General features: G+C 41.8%; 1 protein-coding gene across 8 annotated transcripts in view; it reads left to right on the forward strand.

Moving 5' to 3' along the window:
• The window catches only part of LOC143027732 (uncharacterized), an 81111-nt gene extending 55700 nt beyond the window's left edge, over positions 1–25411 (forward strand). The window contains exons 5-16 of one of the 8 annotated variants that reach the window (XR_012966633.1): positions 2513–2679; positions 3462–3582; positions 4141–4269; positions 6668–6799; positions 8229–8387; positions 9102–9329; positions 9616–9738; positions 10440–10724; positions 11268–11507; positions 12989–21022; positions 21120–21235; positions 21561–25411. Coding sequence is in view for 6 of the 8 variants with exons in the window: in XM_076189222.1 (XP_076045337.1) it covers positions 2513–2679; positions 3462–3582; positions 4141–4269; positions 6668–6799; positions 8229–8387; positions 9102–9329; positions 9616–9738; positions 10440–10724; positions 11268–11507; positions 12989–21361 (9957 nt within the window). In the remaining 2 variants the exon portion in view is untranslated. Of the gene's footprint in view, positions 1–2512; positions 2680–3461; positions 3583–4140; positions 4270–6667; positions 6800–8228; positions 8388–9101; positions 9330–9615; positions 9739–10439; positions 10762–11267; positions 11508–12988 lie in introns of those variants that run through there. The other 7 variants (XR_012966634.1, XM_076189223.1, XM_076189224.1 and 4 more) reach the window with 7 other exon arrangements.
• Positions 25412–25635: the final 224 nt, after the last annotated feature.

Below are 25635 nucleotides of genomic sequence, written 5' to 3' on the forward strand. Positions count from 1 at the left end.
GCCGCGGGCGTCGCCCTACCCGGCTTCGCCGGGGGCTTGGCTGCAAAAACAGCGCGCAGCGCTCCGCGCTCTAATCCTACGATAGGGATCCCGTACTGGGGATCCCATGTTGGGGTTCCGCCCCGAGGCCGAAGCCGAGGCCGAACCCAAGGGACATTTTTTCCTGGTCAGCTCAAGGGAACATGAAAATCACTGAGGACTTGCGACCACTGAGGACTTGCGACCACTGAGGACTTGCGACCACTGAGGACTTGCGACCACTGAGGACTTGCGACCTTTGAGGACTTGCGACCTTTGAGGACTTACGACCTTTGAGGACTTGTTACCTTGAAGGACTTGTTGCCTCGGAGGACTTGTTACCTTGGAGGACTTGTTACCTTGGAGGACTTGTTACCTTGGAGGACTTATTACCTTAGAGGACTTATTACCTTGGAGGACTTATAATACAACCTCGTAAGACTTGCAACTTCAGAGGACTTACACCCTCGTAGGACTTACGACCTCGGAGGCGCTTGCAGCCTCGAAGGGCTTACAACTTCGGAGGACTTGCACCCTCGGAGGACTTGCACCCTCGGGGGACTGGCACCCTCGGAGGACTTGCACCCTCGGAGGACTTGTACCCTCGGAGAACTTGCACCCTCGGAGAACTTACAGCCTCGAAAGGCTTACTGTCTCGGAGAACTTACGACCTCGGAGGACTTACAGACATGTACCATTTTTAAAATGTGTTACCTATGAAATGGTTTAATTTTTGTCATTAGTATATATTTCTTTTCCAAACTCACCATTTTTGGCGCATTTCACTTACTGCAAAGTATCTACATTTAATACAATGTCTTCATATGATTCCTTCTTCCCTAAAGAACCTAATATCACAAATTAATTGACAAAAGTGATTATAAAGATACCAAGTATCAAGATGATATAATGTTAATCATCAAAATTCGCAAACACAATAGCAAATGTACTCGTACCTCCAACCTCCATTTGAATAACGACAATATGGCTTCCGTTGCAGACATCTAGCTGTCCCCTGTAACAACATATCACACAGGATGATGATGTACACATGTGCGAAATAGGCTTACAGGGAGGTGTCCGCAGATTGCCACGCCGATTGAGCACTTGAAGGGTTTTAACAAAATCGACGAAACCACCCTGGACCGCGGAGACTTATCTTTTATATTATATTCAATTCAATTTGTTTCTATTCATTCTAATACGCTTCTCTAAAGTCGTCGATTTCGTCATCTGTCGTTTTGATTTTTAATTCGCCTTTTTCGTCATTTCCTCTTTATTCATTCTTATGTAAAGCATTTTAATAAGAAATTTGATCCTGTGAACGACGCAGTTTTTCTTTCTCTATTGAATCCCTGACTGATTTGTGTACTTGATGACATCAGGCGATTTTATTTAACTGAGATCACAAGATATACATAACTCTCCTTCCGTACCGGGTGGGACTTTTACCTTTGCTTATCGGTGCCGCCTGGCGATTTTATTCACCTTCGTAGCTCAGAGATTACGTGAGGCTATACTGTCCAGGGTCTGAATTTCAGCTGAATAAAATATTCATGACACCAGAGATAACGAAATTTGTAATATATTCCTATCTATTTTATCTATCCATATACCAAAGGCTTTTTCCCCCTTACATGTGAGGTGGCCAAATCAAAAGGCATAAACCCACTCCCACCCATTCCACTCCCCTGCACCACCCTTTCCTCATTCTCATCTTAGCTCCTCGTGGATGACGGGTCATCCCTGTATCCCGCCCACTGCCCTGGGTCAGAGGGAATGCAGCAAGACACAGCACATCCACGCGGGTTAAAGATGGGAAGCAATAAAGCCGGAAACTGTTACTACTAACCGAGGACATAAAAAACAGATCCACACTGTTACAGCATAAACGACAGTCCAACGCAGGGGTAGGCAACCCTTTGGCACGCGTGCCAAACATGGCCCATTAACGACTTTTTTCCGGTACGCGAGACCCAAAGCTCACTTAGAAAAAAAAAAGATAACTAATAAGTCTCTAATTTCTTTCGTATGACCATTGGTCACCGCATACTACGCTAGACAGCGGGGCCCCACGAGTTGAAAGGGGGAAGCTCATGTAGGACTAAAATTTTACTCTCTTGGCACGCGAGAAATTTTTGTATAAAAGATTTGGCTGGTTTTGACAACCACATTTTAATAGGTTGCCCACCCCTAGTCAACTTGTCTTCCCAGAGAGATGTATGGGAGGACCACAAGGACCTCTACCGGCCTTTGTGAGAACTACAGGATTACACTCACTAAACCCCATGATAACTTTTATAATTATCATTATCATTAATATAATTCTGTCGGTATGCACAAACATTCAATGCCGATATGGGTCTTTAAGAACATAAGAATGAGAGAGGCAGCAAGAGACCCTAAGGCCTACACAAAGCAGTTCCTTTACCATTACCACCTATCATCCCTATCCATCAAATGAGCTAACCACTCTGTTGTCTTTGATCGACAGGTTGGGCAGCAGATCATGTCGACTGTCGAATCAGGCGACACGGAGATCCTGGCCCAGTGGCTGGACTGGAACCTGAACCCGAACACAGTGGGCACCCTCCACTGGTCCCTGCTGCACCACGCATGCGCCAGAGGCCAGTTCGAAGTGGCCAACCTTCTCCTGGAAAGGTTTGTTGACAAGGCCCTCTTCCTTCGAAGACAGATGCACTGTGTTGGCAATTTGGTGGATGTGGTGGATGTGATGAGTCTGTTACCAGTGGTTTTTAACCTTTTTCACTCCATTCCCTTTCCTTCTTGAATTCTCAACATTTGTGTGGCTTCCATTGAATTTTTTCTCCCAAATCCTACCCCGTCCCCCCAAAAAATAAAAAAATAAAGATAATAATGAAATGTTAATAAAGAGAAGCCTTTTACTTTATCATTAAATTAGCACTCAAAATAATTATCTTATATTTGATCCTTTTTTATTATTCCATACATTACATAGAAATGTATAACTTGTAAGAGCAGGCCATGCGCCCCCCTCCCCCTCTAAATTCTAGTCACTGCTCCCTTTGGGGTCGCCGTGGCCCCCAGGGTAAGAGCCACTGGTCTAGTTGGGATGGTGATAGGGGACGATAGTGAAAGTGTTGGTGATGACGATGGTGATGTATTAAGTAGAATGGCTGAGGCAAATGTGTGATTATGGGTGTACTGATGACTCCGACAGTGATGATGTTGATGTGGCGGAGAAGTGGAGAGGTGGTAATGGTGGTAACAATGAGGGTAACTGACAGCGGTGGTAGATAGTGTGGTGGTGATGGTGGATGTGGTGGTGATAATTTTGATATTATCTGACCCTTGTTTGTTTTTTTAAAGTAATTATAGAAACTGAGTGTACATATAGAATCCCGCCATAGATTCTTTATTCCAATCTTGAAACCGTCGACATGACGTCACGTGTCTTGCAGGGGCGCCAACGTTAACTGCGTTGACAGCAACAGAAACACTCCCTTGCACATCACTAGCCAACATGGCCATGTGCAGATCGCCAAGCTGCTCATCGATAAAGGAGCCAATCTCAATGCGCAAGTAAGACAAATCCCTCTGACGCTGCAGAGAAAACACACACACACACACACACACACACACACACACACACACACACACACACACACACACAACACGACTCGATGGCGCAGTTGATAGAGTTTTCGGCCACCACTACGTCGGTCCAGTTTCGAATTCCGCCCGGGGCTGAAATAATTTTAATATCGCTGCGCTGCGAGTCGTTACTCCAACTCTCATGGACGGGGAGTTGGGGGTGCGTGTGCGTGTAAGGTCACAGCATTACCCATAGATCGGTCATATATGAGCTCTGATCTCTCCAGCTGTCGATCACGAGTCCAACACGTGACCCAAGACCATGGTGAATCACACACACACCCAATGTACGTGATCGTCTGTGTGCATATGTTTGTGCTATACATGGTTATCAAAAACCAAAACACAATTATATATGTAATACCATTCACATGTGTAAAACAAGTTCCCTTCAGTTACGAGGTGGCCAAATCACTGAAATCCCAATGCTAATACCCACAATCTTTGTCTCCCTTCTGCGCGCGACCTCGCCCTCACCGCCGCCAGGAGCAGATGGGCAACACCCCGTTGTACAGCGCCGTTCTGGGAGGCCATCCGGACATGATCTGCCTTCTGCTAGAACGAGGCATCGATCACACTATCATCAACAAAGAGGGCGTCCTCTTCACGCACTTGGTAAGTATTCCCTCTCTTTCATCAGTCTATCTATCAATATACTAAGAGTTTCCTCACCCCTAAAACTACGGTTACATTAGTCAACGGAATGGTTGGATTCCAACAATTTAGTTGGATTTTATCCAAGGTTGGAATGGAAATCCAACTGAATCGTTGAAATCCAACTGAATCGTTGGAATCCAACCATTCCGTTGACTAGTGTAACCGTAGCTTTGTAATGAAGGTAGCCAGTCAAGGCATGTACTCACTCCTATCCATCCACCACCCTTGTTTCCCTCTTAGCTCCTCGTGGATAAAGGGTCATCCCTCTCTCCTGCCCACTCCCCGGGCCAGAAGCAATGCAGAAAGACACAGCATTGTATCGGGCCCAGACACCGGACGGGAGACAGGGATGACCCTTCATCAGATACCATTATAATCAAATAACTAATCATATTAATGCAGCAATTCCTAATATAGTATTAGTGCTGATAATGATAAACAACAATGGTACTGGCAAGCGTAGCAATAGTATCACTAATAAGGAAAGTAATGTTTATGCAAATTATATGATTATGATTATGATTTTGATGATGTTGGTACTTCTGATGAGTAAGAACTTGCAAAAAAAAATCCTTATTAAAATGCAGCTCCGCGACAAAAATTGCTCCATTAAATCTGGCGAAACTCGGTATAAGAACTGAAATATGAACATGATCGGAGCCCAATGTAAGCTTAACTACATAGCTGTGAGATGTCTAGGTGAATCTACTTCCCATACCTTACTTATACTGTGCCTTATGGATAATTTTCTACAAAACATGTTGGGTCAACACCGTAGACTTTCACCTCTCAAGTTGTGTGCGGCACGAAAGGCCACGAAGATTTTTGACAGATATCGTTACAATAACCATTATAATAAAAACAACGGAGTGGAAGACCGCGAAACACTAGTAAAAATCAAGAAAATACCTGTATGAAGAGTTTGTAAAAATGCATGAAGTGTTGAATTTGCAACAGGCAATAGATTATGTTGGAATAGTTATCCCTTTATCGGCGAGTTGCCACTTCAAGATTATTCAGTCGCCAGATGATTTTACTCGGCTGATGGAGGCCCCAATCTGCAGAGAAAGGACTAAACAGACCTGATTTTTTCTAGCTGCCACCAGATGATTTTATTCAACTTAAGTAATCTCCCTCCGCAGATTTTATATGTAGAACACCCACTGGTTATTCTGTCTAGTATTTATTACTTCATGGTTATGATTGTCAACTTTGTAAGAAAGTAAAGAGTGTCTCTTCATTACCATTTTATTATTATTATTATTATTATTATTATTATTATTATTATTATTATTATTATTATTATTATTATTATTATTATTATTATTATTATTATTATTATTATTATTATTATTATTATTATTATTATTATTATTATTATTATTATTATTATTATTATTATTATTACTATAATACATACATACATACATACACACACACACACACACACACACACACATATATATACATACATATACCATAGGCTTTTCCCCCCTATACAGTGTATATATATATATATATATATATATAATATATATATGTATATATATATATCTATCTATATATATATATAGATATATATATAAATATATATATATATATATATATATATATGCATATATATATGCATGTACATATATATTTTTTTTTTTGGGGGGGGGTGTAGGATTCAGGGAAAAATGAAGGCAAGCCACATAAATGTTGAGAATTCAATAAGGGGAGAATGGAGTGTGAAAGGTTGCGAACCAATAGTATTACTCCATCTGTATTCCACGCCACTAAGAAACAAAAGCACAAACAAATAATAGGGAAAAGTTGAAAACAAGGTAAATAAAGAGATGTGTGCCAGCCTCAATTTTCAAGAATCGCTACCGACGTTACTATTAATTTGCGGTACTTTTTATTGTGGAGTTCAAAATACTCAGAATGATAAGAGCTAGCTGTGAGGCTGGCAAACATAAGAACATAAGAATGGAGGAGGCTGCAAGAGACTATAAGGCCTACACTAGGCAGTTCCAGATCTCTTTCCACCCTTCATCCCCTTCCATAAAATTGTCTAACCTTTTAAAACAACTAACAGTTTCAGCGATCAGTACATGGTTACCAAGTTTATTCCATTCGTTAACCACTCTATTGGTAAACCAATTTTTTTTTTTTTCAAAACAAAAATTGTCCCATACAAATACATTACTACGATTTAAATTGGACAAATTTTATATTTTTGTCCAATTCAAATCGTAGTAATGGATTCAAATTGGACAATTTTAGACTTAAGAAGAAAATGGCCAAGATTTTTATGGATACCGAAAACAAACCCAAGACCTTTTTTCGAATGAGGATTTGTTACTTTTTTCAGGTGAATGAGTTTCTTGTCAATGCGGTGATGGCGGGGGATGCCAAGACGGTGCAAGGTCTTCTCAAAGGCATGGCGGACCCAAACTCCAGGGACCCGTACGGAATGCCGGTCCTCTGCTACGCCGCCTTCAAGGTAGGTCCCCAACTGCCAGACGCTGTAGGTGCTCAACAACAAGTTCATCTGGGTTCACTTTTCTCCTTCTTCTTCTTCTCCTTCTTCTTCTTCTTCTTCTTCTTCTTCTTCTTCTTCTTCTTCTTCTTCTTCTTCTTCTTCTTCTTCTTCTTCTTCTTCTTCTTCTTCTCCTTCATCTTCTTCTTCTCCTTCTTCCTCTTCTTCTCCTCCTCCTCCTTCTTCTTGTTCGTCTTCTTGTTCGTCTTCTTCTTCTTCTTCTTCTTCTTCTTCTTCTTCTTCTTCTTCTTCTTCTTTTTTTCTTCTTCTTCTTCTTCTTCTTCTTCTTCTTCTTTTCTTCTTCTCCTTCTTCTTCTTCTTTCTTCTTCTTCTTCTTCTTCTTCTTCTTCTTCTTCTTCTTCTTCTTCTTCTTCTTCTTCTTCTTCTTCTTCTTCTTCTTCTTCCTCTTATTCTTCTTCTTCTTCTTCTCCTCCTTTTTCTCCTTCTTCTTGTTCTTATTGTTCTTCTTCTTCTTGTTCTTCTTCTCCTCCTTCTTCTTCTCCTTTTCCTCTCCTTCTTGTTCTTGTTGTTGTTCTTCTTCTCCTCCTTCTTCTTCTCCTTCTTCTCCTTTTTCTTCTCCTTTTTCTTCTTCTTCTTCTCCTTTTTCTTCTTCTTCTCCTTTTTCTTCTTCTTCTCCTTTTTCTTCTCCTATTCTCTTTCTTCTTCTTCTTCTTCTTTTGTGATCCATCCCTGGTGAGTTGTCCATTATGATCATTCCTAGGGAGTACACTCCATCAAAACTAGGTACCTCTCTCTTTCAAAAGTGTATCGTTCAAACAATAGCATATTAACACTTTAAAAGTAAGATACTTTATAAAGTAAGCGGGTTGTGAACTTCAGTAGCTCATTTGTATATGGGTTGTGCTCTATTGATATTTATTTCTTTTCAAATACATTAGGAGAACAATGCCCACCATTTTTACATAACCTAGTCTTTTTTCGATTGGCCTTTGATGTGATTGGCCAAGTCGCTCCACCCGTTGTTCATGTCAACACTGATTAGCATAAGATTGCCAAGCAGGTTTGTGGGTGGATTTTTCAAGCATCAACAATGAATAGATTATGTTCTCATACTTTTGTATGTGTGTATTGTGTGTGTGTGTGTGTGTGTGTGTGTGTGTGTGTGTGTGTGTGTGTGTGTGTGTGTGTGTGTGTGTGTGTGTGTGTGTGTGTGTGTGTGTGTGTGTGTGTGTGTGTGTGTGTGTGTGTGTGTGTGTGTGTGTGTGTGTGTGTGTGTGTGTGTGTGTGTGTGTGTGTGTGTGTGTGTGTGTGTGTGTGTGTGTGTGTGTGTGTGTGTGTGTGTGTCCGCGTGTGTGTTTATATCAACTACCCCAGTCTATGGCGCCAATTTCGTTAACGCCGCCTACTACAGCTCCTCTTCCTCCTCCCGCAGGGCTACCTGGAGGTGACAGAGGCCCTGCTGGATTACGGCGCCGACCCGAACGTGTCCGACACCTACCTGGAGAAGACGCCCCTGCACCAAGCGGCCTCCGGAGGGCATCTCTTCGTGGCCAAGGCCCTGCTGGACAAGAAAGCTCACACCAATGCCAAAGTAAAGAACTCGATCCATTTTTTTTTTTTTATCTTCTTAGTCTGTCTCTCTCTCTCTCTCTCTCTCTCTCTCTCTCTCTCTCTCTCTCTCTCTCTCTCTCTCTCTCTCCTCTCTCTTTATCTCTCTCTCTCTCTTTATCTCTCCCCCTCTCCCCTCTCTTTTTTCTGTTAATTTTCTTTTTTTTCGATTTATTTTCACTTTTCCCTCCTCTCTCTCCCTCTCCCCTCTTTATCTTCTTCTTTTTCTCTATTCTTATTTTCTGTTTATATTTCGATCTATTTTTACTTCTTCCCTCCTCTCTCCGCCTCTCCCTCTCCCCTCTTCTCCCCTTCCTATCTCTCCTCTCCCCTTTTTTTCCTTCCCCTCTCCCCTCTCCCCACCCCCGTCTCCCTCTTCTACCCCCCGTCTCCCAATTGAAAGAAGGACTTGCACGGAACACATACCAAACAGGCAGCAACCTATGTAAGTACTCAACCTTCCCCCCGCATCACCCAAGAGTGGAATGATATCCCACCTCATTTAGTAAATAATCCCATTCTTGATACTTTTAGAAATAGGATCACCCATCACTACCTCCCTCTCCTCAATCCTAATCCCAATCCTGATCCTAATTCTGACCCCATGCTTAACCCTTATCCTAACCCTATTCTTGATCCAAATCCTATCCCTAACACGCATTTGGACATTCCACCATCTCTCTCGCTCCTCCTTCAGGACAAGTCAGGCGCGATGCCCCTCCACGACGCAGCCAGGGAAGGTATGGAAGACACGATGTCCATCCTGATGGGCCGTGGGGCGCCCCTCAACGCTACTGACGCGGATGGGAACACGCCCTTGCACATGGCCGCCAAGTGGGGCCACACCGAGGCCGTCGAGAAACTGGTGGACAGCGGCGCCGACGAGACGATCAAGAATAAGAGCGGGAATGTGTACTCCGACCTGGTAAGGTTCCTTCTTCGTCAGGTTGTGGCTCTACACACACACTCACACACACAGGATATATATATATATATATATATATATATATATATATATATATATATATATATATATATATATTACTGATACAAAAATGTAGAATATTTTTAATAAAATTCAATTTTAGTCACGCGAACTCTCAAAGGTCAGGTACGCCGACGCTTCCTGAGCGACATGACGTCACGGAAACGCTCAACGGTCTAGCTCTACCGATTTTTTCTTTTCTTTTCTTTTTCTTTCTTCTCTACAGGCACTTTTCCGGGCCGTCCGGACGGGAGAACAGTCAGAGGTCACGTCTGGCTTGGCGTGGGGCGGCGACCCCAACTGCAGGGATTCCAGAGGCTGGACATTGTTACATCACGCTGTTTACAAGGTATCACAAAACAACACAAAAACTCTTGACAGAGTAAAACAGATACATATACAGCTTTCCTACATTTAGAATAACAACAGAGATTTATATTTTCACCAATGATACATGTTACTTCCATTTTCCATTGTTGAATCAACGCAACAGTACATATAAAAGAACATAACAATATTTAAACAAATATAGTCTTAGAAATAGCAAATATCAATTATACTATCCCAGCGCTCGTTCAATATCCCGATCTATCTATATATCAAAATGCTTCTCTCCTTTATATAAATCTTAGTTGGATTATTTTATATTTCACTTGGCTTCCATAGGAAATAGGCAAGAATTGGTTTACCAACACAGTGGATAACGAATGGGATAGACTTAGTAACCATTTAGTGAGCGCTGAAACTATCGGTTGTTTTAAGAGAAGGTTAGATAACTTTATGGATAGGGATTAAAGGTGGTAAGGGACATGGAACTGCCTAGTATAGGCCTTATGGTCTCTTGCAGTCTCCTCCATTCTTATGTTCTTAGGTAAGTCAAGATTTGTGTCTCTCAGTATGCTGTCACTTTTTTCCCGAAGGAATTCGAAGATGCAATGGCATATCAACAGATCATCTCTTCCTATTTCTTCCCATCTCTCTCTCTCTCTCTCTCTCTCTCTCTCTCTCTCTCTCTCTCTCGATATCACACTAACAACGCCCCTCCTACAGGACTCCTTGAGCATCACCCAGGTCCTGCTGGAATGTGGCGCCTACGTCGACGCTGGAGACGACCACGGCCGGACGCCCTTGCTCCTGGCCGCCTACAGGGGTAGCACGGATATCGTGGAGGTCCTCCTGGACGCTGGGGCCAACGTGGATGCTCGTGACTGGCACGGGAACACTCCGCTTCACTGGGCAGCTCGTGAAGGCAGTATTGACACAGTCCAGCTCCTCCTCAAGGAGAACCCTGACACCTCCATCAGGAATAAGGAGGGTTTCGTCTATACCAATCTGGTGGGTGGGGATCCGTGTGATCTGTCTACACGCTCTGGTTAGTGCTTTCATAAAAATTCATTTTAACATCCTAACAGAGGTACTCAAATGGGTCAAGGGCTTTGACAAGGATGATGCAGGCAAGGTTATCATATCAAGACAGTAAGATAGGACTCGTAGTAATAGATCTAAATTGGACAAATTTAGGTTTAAGAAGGAAATAGACAAGAACTGGTTTACCAACAGAGTAGTTAACGAATGGAATAGACTTAGTAACAATGTGGCGAGCACTGAATTAATTGGTTGTTTCACAAGAAGATGAGATAACTTTATGGATAGGGATGACAGGTGGCAAGATGGACATGGAACTACCTAGTATAGGCCTTATGGCCTCTTACAGTTCTTCCATTCTTATGTTAAGATTAGATAACTTTATGGATAGGGATGACAGGTGGTAAAGGTGGGTATGGGACTACCTAGTATAAGTCTTATGGTCCCTTGCAATCACCTCCATTCTTATGTTAACACTCGAACTAAGGATAGATCTCTCTCGTCAACGCACAGCTCCTCAAGCATCTGTACTTCGCGGTGAGACACAACGACGCAGAGAAAGTGGCGAAGCTTCTGGCAGCTGGCGCGGACCAGTTCGCCCGAGTCGACGGGACAGAAGTCAACCCGAGGGAAGAAGCCAAGCGACGCGGGTTCTACGAAATCCTCCGACAGATGGCGTCCCTCGCCAAGAAGAAACCTCGCCCCGAGGAGGACAAGATCATTGCGATCGAAGATGTATTTCGGTTATTCGAAGTAAGTAGAGCCAAGAACGGTGCCCCTCGCAAGAAACGAGCTGTAAATATTCACAATAAGAAATGATATTCACAGAGAAATGGAATCACTGAATTACATTTTTTTATTTTCACTCTCTCTCTTTCTCTCTCTCTCTCTCTTTTACTCTTTCTGGCCCCTGGATCTGTTTGTTTTGGTGTCTTCCTGGCAAATTGTCCTTGCAGACCTTGTGTTTATATATGTATGTATGTATGTATGTATATATATATATATATATACATAATGAAAAATTGCTATTAGCAGCGATGTAATTCAAATAATTAAACCAGGTCATTGCGAGCTTCAATCGCAGGTCCCCTGAGCGTAGTAGTGAGCGTAATTCACGCTCATTGGACGTACGATCAAAGCTCGCGACGACTAGGTTTGATTATCTGATATATATATATATATATATATATATATATATATATATATATATATATATACATATGCATATATATACATATATATGTGTATATATATACATATATGCGTAAACATAATATATATATATATATATATATATATATATATATGTATATATACATACATACATACATATATATATATATATGTATATGCATTTACATGTAAATTTATTTATAATCTACATACATACGTATTCTCACTTATACTATATTTAAGTTTTATAATGTATTTTCTTTTTTTCGTTTTTTTTTTTTTTTCTCTTTTTTGTCATCTTTCGTGTCCCCCAACAATTTCTGTTCCCGTCCCCTAGAACTTCTTTCATTGTCCATTGTCATGATATCTTCCTGCAACTTCTTTTTTGAGAATTTTCTTAGATATCCTAAGTAATCCTGAACTAAGGTTGCGTCGTTTTGGTTTGACAATGTTCATGTAATATACAGTTCTACGTTGTCTTGTAGTAACCAAATATGCTTATCACTCACTAGTTCAAGTACCAAGCAAAGTTTCTGGTCTCCAACCAGGGCTTGTGGCTAGGGCTGTGTCCTCAATTAAGCCCTCGATCAGGGAAACGGAATGGGTTTTGTGACGTCAAGACGCGTTTCGTATCTTGTCGACATTTTTGAGCCTCACGTTTCTGTCTGATCATGTCGTTCTTGATGGACACAGTCCTGGCCGTTGCTTTTGTGACTAGATCAGGGGTTGTCAGACCTTCCACAGACCTTTTTTTCGACAACTCAAAGACTGTAACCTACTGTATGTCATCACACAGTAATTCTACAGATTCAATCCCCTTGCAAAAAAAAATATATGGAAATAATAATAATAAGATAAATAAATAAATAAATCTGGTGGACTTCTATCCCCAAGAGTGTCAATAGCCCCACAGGTTTCAGTGGCTCCCCCTGTTCTAGAGATTTATAGTGTGTGCTCGTTAGACAAATAAAATGGCCTTAACTTACAAAGCCATGTTTTTAGTTTCACGGTTAGGTGTGATACTATGACGCTAGATTCTGAATGCATGTATACTAATTTAGGACGACAATAGCAATGAAGACGGTGAGCTGTCCTCCTCCTCCACCGACGACGACCAGGACATGGCCTCCTGTGAGGAGGACCTCGAGGACAGCGACGAAGAGGAAGGACATGTTCAAGAGGACGAAGAGGAGGAGTTTGCTTACTGGAAAATGTCCAATGCCGTGTGCGTGTTGGATGCCAAAGAGGTGTTCAAAGGCGAGGAGGATTCTCTCTGGGAGCATTGGGATGAGAAACCCAAAGTGATCAAGGCGAGGGAGCTCTTCAAGGAAGAAGAGGAAGCGTGGTGGGAGGAGATCGAGAACAGACCCAAGGTCATCACCGTCAAACAGTTACTGAACGAAGAGCAGAAGCCTTGGTGGGAGGACGACGATGAAGAAGAGGACGATGACGACAGTTCCCGCTGTGAGGTCATATCGGCCAACGAGTTCTTCAGGGAGGACGAGGAGTGGTGGAGAGATGCGGTGGAGGACGTAGACAAAAATAAGGGTATCCCTGCCAAAGAATACTTCAAGGAAGACAAGCCTTGGTGGGAGACCGAAGACGATGACAAAAAACCAAAGGTCATATCGGCGAAAGAGTTCTTCAAAGATGACAACAAACCGTGGTGGGATGACGACGATGAGAACGAAGACAAGAAGGAGAAAGTTATCTCGGCCAGAGAATTTTTCAAAGATGACGACAAGCCCTGGTGGTTAGAGGAGGACGCTGAGGAAAGGGAAGAAAACAAGGGTTTCAAGAAAAGGATAGGAGGATTAAAAAAAAGTTTCAGGGCTGCACAGTGGCCTAAAGGTGAGAAGGATGAGGGATCGGAAGATGAGTGGGAAGAGGCCAATGATTCTGTTGTCCACAGTGGAAGTACGGCCTTGCTCATCCCAGGAGGTGAGAAACCTGGAGTGGAGGTGCCATGGTGGGCTAAAGTGAACATCACACGCCACATCAGGAGGACCCTAGGACAGACCTCGGACAGTGAAGGGGAAGGCTCCAGTGAGGAGAGTAGTGAGGAGGGGGAGGAGGAAGTAAATAGTAGTGACGAGGAGGGGATGGTGTATCCGTTGAAGAGTAGACTGAGTGGTAAAGAAGACAAAGGGAAAGTCAATGAAGTAACTCGCGTTCTAAGTGCTCGTGATTTATTTAAGGAAACTCCGTGGTGGGAGGAAAAGAGAACAGAGGGGAGAAATGACCAAAATAGTGAGAGTGAAAGTGAAAGTGAGGAGACTGACTCTGATGATGATATTCCAGTGATGCCCAGTGTTAAACTTGACTACGAGATGAAAGCAAGTGACATGTTCAAAGAGGAGGCATGGTGGGATGTGAGTGAAAACTCTTATAGTGACGAGAAAGAAAAAAATGACGACGAGAGTGAACTAACGGAGGAATTCGTCTCTTGTGACAGTCGGCAGAAGGAGGACGAAGACATCGAAAGAACGGACGAGATCAGTTCGGGAAATTTTGGAGATGCACAGAGTGAGATTGATGACGACACAGACCTGACTTATGAAGATCTTTCCTCGAAATTGGATGAGGACTACTCTTCAACGAATCTGGACTTCGATGAGGAGGACGACAGTTTACACTCCGAGTTGGATGATGAAATATCAACAGTAATCAACGAATCGCATGACAGTGAAACAATGATGAAAGAGCTGGATGAACTAGCAGTGCTAACCAGTGATTCTGATGTCGAGAACCCACTTGGATTTGAATCAGACTCCCCTAAGACAGTTCCTCAAGAAATAAATTATAATGCAACACCTGTAAACATACTAGAAACTGAAAAGCTATGTGAAAATAAACAAGAAACCACAACAATTGTCACAAACGGCCCACAAAGCCAACAAACCCAGTCAGATGAACCCGAAGACCAAATACATACAAACGAGATGGTGACAACTTCACATCCACGAAAAAGACAAAACGTTACTCCATCGCCGAGAGACGAGCTTGACACCAGTTTGGTACATAAAAATGAGTCTAAAGATACCACAAATTTCACGAAAGAGTCACAAACTATCTCTCCACATGTCATTCCACAAGGCTCCCACACACAATCCATAGGTAGGTCAAACGCCAACAAGATCCCAGACGACTCAAACACAAAAGAGAGCACAGAAAAAGATAACCCAAAACAAGAAGACGAAAAGAGAACAACTCCACAATCCAAAGACCAGTTGAGCAAAACACAATCACTTGCCGAAGATTCGTCTAAAGTAGGAGACCCTCTTGTAAGTACAAGCGCAGTTATAATCACACTAGAATCTGATTCCATAGTTTCTACTAGTATGCCCGGTGTGGTGCACAGTCCTGTCTTTATAGATAAAGATGTGACCCCCAAGGCTGTGAGTTCATGTGTGAAAGAATCTGAGACTAACCCAAAAAGTTCTAACAAGTTGGTTTTCTCATCTCCATTTACCTCCTCTGATTCCACCGTCTTACGTCAATCACATCCACAGGAAGATGCCAGTCAGCCCCACCAACGGGAGCAAGAAGCCGAACGCTGTCCAAAAGACGACGATTCGGGCGTCAAAGACCTTGACATCACAAACAAAGATGAGGAGCATGTTGCAAATAACAGTGAAGCTGTGTATGATGCAACCATCGAGGGAAAGGCGCAGGACACAGGTACTCTTGCTGAATCAAATAGTCACCCGGTCAAAAGCGAAGTTGTTACGAACAAGATGGTGGAACGCATGGAGAAACTGAATGCAGCTCTTGACAGAATCAGTATGGGTAAGCAGGGCAACGGTTCGCCCGCAGCTCCGACACCAAAGGTCACTCAAAGTAACGAGAAAACAGAGATGTTTTCTTCCCTCAAGTCCAACAGTGAGCCGAACCTTGCTGTTTCCGATGACAATCGAAAGAATGCCATGGATGACTGTCTGGCAAAGGTAGACGCGTCTTTAGCATGGCTGGACAAAAGGTTGTCTCGAGACGCTGCCTATCCTCCCAGTCCCATAGACACTTCGAAGACAAGTAGCCCCGCGCCTTCGCCAGCGACCTCGGAGGAAACTCTTGTCCCTCCAAGTTCCCATGTGGTCAAGGGGTCAGTAACGCTCGAGAATTCCCGAGGGGTTGCTGGTTCTAACGCATTGAAAACCGAAGGGGAACCTGGTAAGTCAAGTCTAAGGCTCATTAAGGTTCATGTGAACATACAAGAGAGGCCATTAGCGCAAGATACAAATACAACAGAGTCTGAGACAGATGTAGAGAAGAAGACTTCATCGGTGGAGAACACTGATGATATTAGAGTGGCAGAAGAGAAAGACTCACCAGAAATATTACAAAAGCACTCAACTATGATTTCTGAAGACAATTCTAGCTTACAAGAAAGGCCATCCTCTGCTTCTGGTTCACAAAAGGCAGAAAACTCTCAGCTGCCATCAGAAAATAATACGTTAGATGAAGGTGTAAAGCGTAGGTACGTTTCTCAGGTTCCTCACTGTCCTGAGCTCGAAACCACTGAAAAGAGTGAACAGGAAGAAGTGAATGACCTGAAGACTTTAAGCGCCAACCCTATGACCTGCAAACCAGAATCAACAGGGGGAAAGGAAGCCTTGAACCAGTCTTCACGAACTGGTGGGGAACGAAAAACAGAGTCCGATCAACCTGCCACTCATATAGGCGAGACCAGTCAAGGATCTACTAAACCTGAGGGGGAGTCTGTTCATGAAACTGTAGAGATCATTCAGGACTCCGACGGAAACCAAAACAAGGAGTCTCTCAGTGCTCCAGGGGAGAATGACACCGCCTCTGCAGAAGTTCGATCAAAAGAGACTACTGGTACTGGAACCAGTAGCCTGGAAGATGAAAACGTAACCGCAAAACCAGAAATCAAAGAGACTGGAGTCCAGGAAGCAAAAAAGCCTTCCTGTGAGTACGAAATGGCTTTGTCAAGATCTCCTTCTCCTGTAAGAAGAATAAAAAAGCATGACTCGATGTCTCCCCTAAACTTGTCACGCGAGAACTCGATCGAGAAACTCTTTCCACTACCTCGAGTCGCGCCCCAAAGAACGTTATGGCGATGCAGTACGTACGATGCCATGAGTCTCAATGACTACGACAACATCGCAGCCATCATCAACAAGTCTGCCTCTTTCCCAGCGAACTGGAAGTCTGTGGAAGACTGGAAGGAGAACTTCGGGAGCATAGAGTCCCTCAATGAAAGAGGGAAGTCGAGTTCTAGGCCCAAGAAGCAAGAAAACCTTGTTGAGCTGGAGGGAAACCAGAGCTCAGAGGAGTCTGATCATAGTACCGAGGAAGAGAGTCATGCTTCCCAAAAGGTTGGCGAAGAGAAACACGAGGAAAGGAAAAATGAGAAGGACGGGAAGATAAGAGAGAAAGGCGATGTTGAAGAGAAACGAGAGGTTCGAGTTAAAATAGAGGAAGTACAGAAACACGATAAGGAAGGGGAAGAAAGAAAGGTAGCAGTGGCAACCGAGAAAACGAAAGAAGCAGAAACTAGAGATTATAAAACAAAAGGAGAGGAAATTGAGATAGAAGTGGAAAGAAAAATAAGAGAGGAAATAAAACCAAACGAAAAAAGTGAAGAAGAAGAAGGAGAAGAAGAGAAAGTAAAAACAGAAGAGAAGTGTTTGAATGATAAACAAAACGAGAACATAGAAAAAAGAGAAACAGAAGATGAAAGAATACCAGAGAAAGAAAAAGAAACAAAACTTAATAAAAAAGTGAATGCAAAGAAATTTGAAGAAGAGGAGAGAAAAACAAGGGAGAAAACGGATGGAAGTAAGAGAGAGACTACTGACAACGTAGAAGACAAGAGAGACCCACAAGATGAAGAAGAAAAAACAGATAGAAATGAAAACAACGAAATTAAAAAGACAGGAGATAGAAAGGAGACAGGCGAGACGAGGACGAGAGAATTTGCGGATAACTCCAAATCTGAAAATTCACCTCCAGTTGATGCTGCAGAATGTAAAGAAACCGTTAATGACAGTACGCAAAATTTAGCTCCAAAAATGAATATTACTGAGTCTCAAGAAAGCAAAATCGCCAAAACAGAAACACAAGAGCTCAGTGAAGAACCAAAAAATATAGAAGAAAAAGTGCAAGAATTCAAACAGAAAACTTTAGAGGTTCAAAGTAAAATCCCAGTTACTGAAGCTGTAATAACACAAGATACAAATGAAAAACCTGAGACCACAGACAGAAGAATAGAAGAACCCGAATGTAAAATTCCTGAAATCAAAACTGAGGCCATTATAACTGAAAATGAGGCTCAAGTGGTTGAAGAAAAGGCTTCAATACTTAAGAATGAAGTATCGGTTGCAGAGGGCCAAGTTCTAGTTTCAGAGAGGGAATCCCAGTTGGTGGAGGAAAAGACCCAATTTGTCAAAAATGAAAACGAAGTTGTTAACAATGAAAACCGAGTTACCAAGAACGAGATCCAAGCTGTCAAAGATAATACCATGACAACAAAGGACGAAGTTCCACTTGTTGAGTGTGAGGTGAAACATGAAATTCCGTTACCCAAAAATGATACCCCAAAGGTTACCACAAATACCCAAATAGAAGAAAACCAAGCTCAAGAGATATATAATGAAAATTCTGACAATCGGAATTTGAAAGCCAAAAATGAGGCCAAGCAAGATGTCCTAACAGTCGATAAAGATAGTCAGATAATAGTAAATGAAACCACAGGAGGAGAATATGCAAAGTCTGTCAAAGATATTTCAATAGCTGAAGGTGAAAAACAAGCAAGCAGCAAGGAATCTGAAATTAATTTGGAAGCTACAGCCATACCAGTCAAACCTCCTCGTGGTCAGAAATCAGAAAAAAGTATGAATTCCAATCAAACTAAGAAAGCAGAGTCTCAAACCAATCCAACGACAGATCCGAAGCACACAGGGGACACCACACAAAGAAGACAAGACCAAACAATTCTAAAACAAATACAAGAAAACAAGCCACATGGATCTCAAGAGGAAATGCAGGCTCTTGGAAATTCCCTACAACCACAAAACCAAACGCAAATGCTAGAAAAAAGGTCACCCAAACCACAGAAACATGAACTTTCACAAACAAGTAAATTGTCAGAACCACCAGAGCTGACACAAACAATAGAAAAGAACCAAGCAACACCACATGAGAGTTTATCTCCTCAGCTACAAGAACAAACTCAGCCTCAAAAGCAAGCTCAAGTTCCAACTACAAAAATACTTGAACCCCAGAAGCAAACACAGGCTCCCTCTACGAAATCAGCCGAATCTCAGAAACAGACACAAGCATCAACTACAAAAACACCCGAACATCAAAAACAGACACCAACTCCGACTAAGAAGACACTCGAGCCTCAGAAGCAATCCCAAGCTCCAGCTAGGAAATCACCTGAACCACAAAGGCAAACACAAGCTCCTACAGTAAAAACTTTAGAACCTCAGAGGCAAGCACAAGAATTAACTAGAAAATCACCCGAACCCCAGAAACAATCTCTCATCCCAAAGAGGAAGTCACCTGATCCTCACAGTGAAACAACAGTCAGAAGATCACCTGATCCCCGCACTGAAACAACAGTCAGAAAATCACCTGAGCCTCAGAATCAAACTCAGAAGTCCACGCCACCTAAGAAGACACCACGAACATCAAAAAAGAAACCCTCGGAGTCCAAGAAGCAAACGCAAGCAACCGCGAGCAAATCCCCCGATCCTGAAAGTAAACCACAAACAGCAACCAAAAGATCCCATGACCAAATTTCCTCAAGTAAATCCCCCAGTGATCCTCAAAATCAACCCCAAACCTCGACTACAAAACCACCCGATCCTCAAAACCAGACACAACCCTCAACGACGAAATCGCACGAACCTCATAAGCAGACACAAAAACAAAGTAAGACATCCACAGAACCCCCAAAACAATCAGAAACACAAAAGCGAACGCAGACTAGAACATCGCCAGAACCACAAAATCAAAAACAGAGAAGAACATCACCTGAATCCCAAAATCAAGCACAAACACCAACGAAGAAACCAACCCAGCAACAAAAACAAGCAAAGTCTCCAGTTAGGAAATCCACGCAACAACAAAAGCAAGTACAAGGGGCAAGTAAAAAGCCTCCCCAGAGCCCAAAACAAACACAAAAACAAGTAAAAAAGGGTTCTCAGTCCCAAAAACAGTCACAAATGTCAGATAAGAAACCTCCAAACCCTGCCTCGCAAGTCCAAGTTCATGAGGACAAAACGAATATGAGTCACACACAAGCTCCGGTGTCAGAACTCTTGGGTATACAATCACATGAAAAATCCTCTAGTCACAACTTAGGCGAAGCCCAAGTACAGACACAAGAAAAAAAGCTTAAATCACAGATTCCTCGTGTGCAGACCCAAACATCAAAATCTGAATCCCTAGGCACTCCAGTACGAACAGAAACCCCGGACAACAAGAAAGTTGAACACAGTCCTAAAACTCCCCAGCCGCAGCCGTTGAACAGAGCAGAGATGAAGAGAATACCCCAACAACCAGATAAAACGGAGAGTCACGACCATCCAGGCGAAAGAAGAGAAAATGAACGTGAACAGACTTCTCACACGCATCACCTTGAATCACCACAGGACCAAAACAAGTTACAGGAAGAAGGGGAACACTCAGAAACACCAAACAAGGGACAAGACTTCTTATCTAATACTCAAGTGAGTGATGAAACAAAACGTCAGGGTGATGTTAATATTACTCACAAAGCTACTGGCACAAGAGAGCAATGCACCGCAACAACCAACACGAAAGTACAAATAACATATGATGAAACCGGCCTTGCACGGGACAAAGGCTTCCCTTCTACAGACCCACAGCTTTCTAAAACAAGTGACAGATCTTTAGAGAATGCCTTAAACAGAAAACTAACAGACCCTCCGGCAAAACCCTTTAAGAAGGGATGCCCTGGAGGTGAGGAAGTAACAATGGTAGCAACTAAATTCTGTGATGATATTGGAGGAATTCTGGACTCCTCTTCCCTATCACCTACACATGAACCAGTGACAACATTAGCTCCCCCCTTAGTTCCACAAGGAACAGGGGATGAGAAGGTAATGGCCGCTGCTGAATATAAGGCTGAGTTAACGACAACAACAGCCCCAGAAGTCTTGGTTCAATCCTCTAACAATGATCTGTTGTGTAATGCAGATAGGCCAGAAGCCGCTAAAGTAGAAGGGAACACTTTGTCGGGCTTGGCATCGCCTTCTCGAACGCCTGCGGAGTCTGTCAAAAGATCTGAAAGCCAGTCGGAAAATACTGGAGAGGTAAGACAACACTGGACTCAGATGTTTTCTTTAGCAACCGCAATTTTAGTTCTCCAGAATATTGCATTTATCTACTTCTTATTAATTCCTCTCATGAAATTGGTAGCCTCCGTCATCTTGGAATAGATCATAGCAACAAGAGTTTAATGGTAGCTGAGTGAGCGTAGCTATATAAACTAGATGACAGCTTTAAAGACAGCACAACTCTAGACTACTCCAGATGCTTCATACTTGACAATATAGCGTGATGAGTGTCATATATAGCATGCTTTAGGCCGGTTACCCTGGCAATCGTTTGAGGAGGCCCTTAAGCTGTTTCTTGAAGTTCTTCGTTGCAGGCAAGAAGCGCGGGCCAATCCAGAAGTCTTCATCGTGCCCTATAAGCTGAAGTCCGCTTTTCCTGGACCAAGATAGCCCTGGATTTCCAATTCTTCGGGGAGGAGATGACGTCAAGAAGAATAGTACAAATATCTACAACTAATTTTGTCTATCTTTCTTGAAGTATGACAAGAAAGAGGAAAATCCTTCAACAGGAAACAGCCTTCCCTGTAACTGATAACAACTTTCCGGGGCTGTCTAAAAGAAGGATAATTGCAAATGTGAGCGGTTGTATTATGGTTGTAAGTGTCAAGTCACAAGAAAAAACAAACAGGAAAGCCTGGACAGATTTCTTTTTCCAGCTTCGACGTACAATTCCAAATCAGGACTGATTCATTCCATCCTCCTCGTTTTCTCTTTGTTGTTCTTCCTCCCAACCCGTGTTGGGCACTCTCTGGAGATCCTGGCTTATTATTTGTTCTCACAGCCGCCTCCAGAACGTGGTGCCTCGGAAAGCCGTTTGTGTCTGTGTATCTTTATCTATATTTCCTTTGAACACAAGTGGCAGACCCCAAAGTTAGTTTAGCCTCAGCCATACATGAAAAGTCCTCCAAATATGTGGTCATTGCATGGTGACTGTTCGTCTGTACTGAAACACATGCACAGTTCCAACAGTATACACAAGAAACAAGACAGATTATGAACAAGCAATACCCACAGATTGCAACCAAAACAAAGTTTTGGCTCAAATGACACGCTAGAGTCTTGTTTCATTGTTCCTTTCCAAGATCTTCCGATGACAAAGAGTTCAAACTTTAGACATCGAGAATTTTCATGGAACGACTGTTGCATGTTTCTCAAATTAGTTATGGAAGGTGACTCTTATAAAAGCAAATAAAACAAATTCGCCATCAGAAAAATGGCAGCAACGACACAGGAAACAATGGGACCCAAGGAGAGGGGACAGGAGGTCATGACGACTTGCTGCTTTGGACAAGACAAGACTGATGTTTGGCAGCGTTGCACACACTTGATCATGCTTTTGCATTTTTACACTGTGTAATGGCAATGTAACACCCGTTTTTTCTCCCCTTAATCTTATTTTAAACCCTGAAGTTTTACCCATACTAGACAAAGTTTTGAGTTAGTCAATTTTGTGAGCTCTGTAAAAAAAAAAAGGGAAACTTCTTACCTAAGCACTCCCCAAACACACTACATACTTGATAATAAGGATACCAATACACACATTTACACAAAGAATGTACTACACCCAGCTGAAAGCAGCATAAAGTGCCTAAAGATTTAAAGAAGCGGTTACATGGGCTAAAATCGTGTATATTTTTGTTCTTTGTCGTCGTCAACACAGTTAAAGTGGTTACAATAACTGACAACAATTTTCCTAGTTCTCGTGTAGTTGCGTGGCATTGTATATGTATATTCCCTATCCTTATTCATGGCCACTGTTTATATTTGCTGATGTAGCATAAAAATCACTGTGAACTGCGTGGGTGAGAAAATAGAACAAAAATGAAAGTATGCCCATGTGACATCGCTTTATCTAGACAACGTCTGCTGCTTTTTCACCCACCCTCATTCTTTTATCTATTTCCTCTTCTTCTTCTTCTGTACAGTTTTCTTCTTCATTTCTTTTTTAGCAGCTATGTTTTCATCCCTTAGAGTTTCAGATCGTGGAGTTTTGTGTATATATGAAAAAATATCGCCCTTTAGTGAACCCGTTACTCTTTTGTAAATGCCTTCACACGCTTCCTCGTGAACCACTCTTGCTTCTTGTAGCCTACCTAGCTTCGTGCCATCTACTTACATCATGCCTCTTAGATTTTATTTTCTTTTTTTTTCTTGATTTCTTTTTCTCGAATGCTCCCAACTATGCAAATTGATTCTTATTTCTTCTTCTTTCTCATCGCTCATTTTTCTTTTCTTATAGATTTTAGTATTTACATTTTATATTCATTTCAAACACCACCACTTGACTGACCTAAAAGTTAGGCCAATTAATTTTTTTGCCTATTTTACGTTTTTTGTTCCATGAGGCCAAAGTTTTCTTGACTGTCAACACACTTCGAATTTTATAAATGTAAACATCTTTTAGGATACATTACACTTTAGCAGACGAGTGCTTTTCAAGTCTCATTTTTCAATTTGACTTTTAATTTTTGAACTCTAGGTCTTAGCTCTCTCATCATATCTTACACAACAATGTTAATTTGTTTTTGGAAATGATTTCCGTCATTATTACTTCTGTATCTGATTCGTATTCAGGTTTTCTATTTGATATTACATTTTTCCTAATTCTAATTCATTAGAGAAATTGTCGTACCCTCGTTGGTCCCTGTGATTAGGAACTTGTCGTTAGATATTAAGGTCATGTGTATATATTCATATATAATACATATATAGATATATATTCATAAAACATTACCATTGAAAATACAACAGACGCGTCATCCTGAGGACATTTTCCTAAACCGTTATGAATTGAATGGCTACCAACGATTTGTCTCTATCCCACAACTTTGACCTACTGTTTGATTACTCTTGATATAACGATGCCCAAATTATTTAGTCTCATTTCTTCTTTTTGAAAGATGTAACGGGCACTCGAGGAGTAAAATTCGTTTCAAATCGAATTAATTCACGACGGTTCAGGAAGATCTTAGCGGCGCCATATTGCAGTATAAAGCTTCATTCACACTATGAAGACTGCCGCGATCCAACCAAGGATGAGTGGACCTTTTCATTTCACTCTCATGTCGAGCATAAATAATTCTATTTGTAACACATTTATTCCATCGTATCATCTGATCTAGATGAATAGAATTTGACTTAGAATGTAAACACCAGTTACGTACCACACTCCCATGAACATACATTAAACAACTTTTAACTTTAATTTAAGTGTAGCACGGCTTAATTAATCATCTTAACTTCCAAACAGAGCGAAAAAATATCACTAAGCTAATTATCTATTTGTTTATTTTCTTAATCATGTCTTTAATAAATTCCTTCTATCACTGTCATTCAATAAAAACTTAAGAACACAAGACAAAAATGAGTACAGAGGTGAGAAAGATCTTCGCCTTATTTAATTATATGGAGTAACGATCGTGATTCATTTCATAGTGTGAATGAAGCACAGCAATAGAAGTTTAGTTGACAATAGCTGAGGGGTCGATCCATCCATCAAATTCGATACGACTTTGAAACGATACTCAAGATAACCATCAAACATTTGTTACCTTACTATAAGTTTTCATTTTCTCTCTTTCATCACCGAAGCTCACGTGTCTGTCTTTAGATGGTGATGACTATGATGATGACGATGATAACAATGTGATGGTAATAAGAAAAAATTCATCATAGATTTGACGTGTATCATTTTGTGTATATTTCCCTTCTTTTGTAAAATCGTGTAGGATTTCACTTCGCTGACTTCACTGACCTGGCCCTCATTTTATACTCTCATCCACCTCTACCTCCTCATTCACCCAAAATCCATCAGTTTTCCTGGTCAATGGTGTATCACCCCCGAAGACTTTTACCCTGCCATCTTGAACCATATTTGTATTGTCGATTGTACTGACTGCCCTGCGCGATCTTGTGTAATGCTATGTACCCCTGACCACCACACAACTCCTTAGCATATATTTCTCCCACTCCCCCTCAAACTAGCTTGATCCTAGACTTTCTTTTTCAAGCCCACTCGATTCCTACCTCCCCTAGCCCCTCCTCCACCCCCTAGTATATGTTTGTATTGAGAAACTGGTATACCGTTTCGCTCTATGACTTGTAGGATAAGTCATGTGAAAAGTTGTACTGAAGTAAAACTACTGTGTCAAATTTGTTTTATTTTTACCACTTTGGCGGGAAAACTTTGCACCATTCTGGGTAGAAACACACGTTAACTTTGTTTATAATGCTATTGTCCGTTGCACAATAGTTTGAGCACATTGAATGGAAATGACGAGAAATTACTTAAGAAAATGCCAAGTTTCTTATGTGGGAATATGTTAGACAGCAGCTGGAATCATGCTAGATTGGCAAAAATAATGCTAAATATTTTG

The sequence above is a fragment of the Oratosquilla oratoria genome, chromosome 8 (genome assembly GCF_046742065.1).
Source record: "Oratosquilla oratoria isolate Oo_2021 chromosome 8, ASM4674206v1, whole genome shotgun sequence".
NCBI classification, from domain to species: Eukaryota; Metazoa; Arthropoda; class Malacostraca; order Stomatopoda; family Squillidae; genus Oratosquilla; species Oratosquilla oratoria.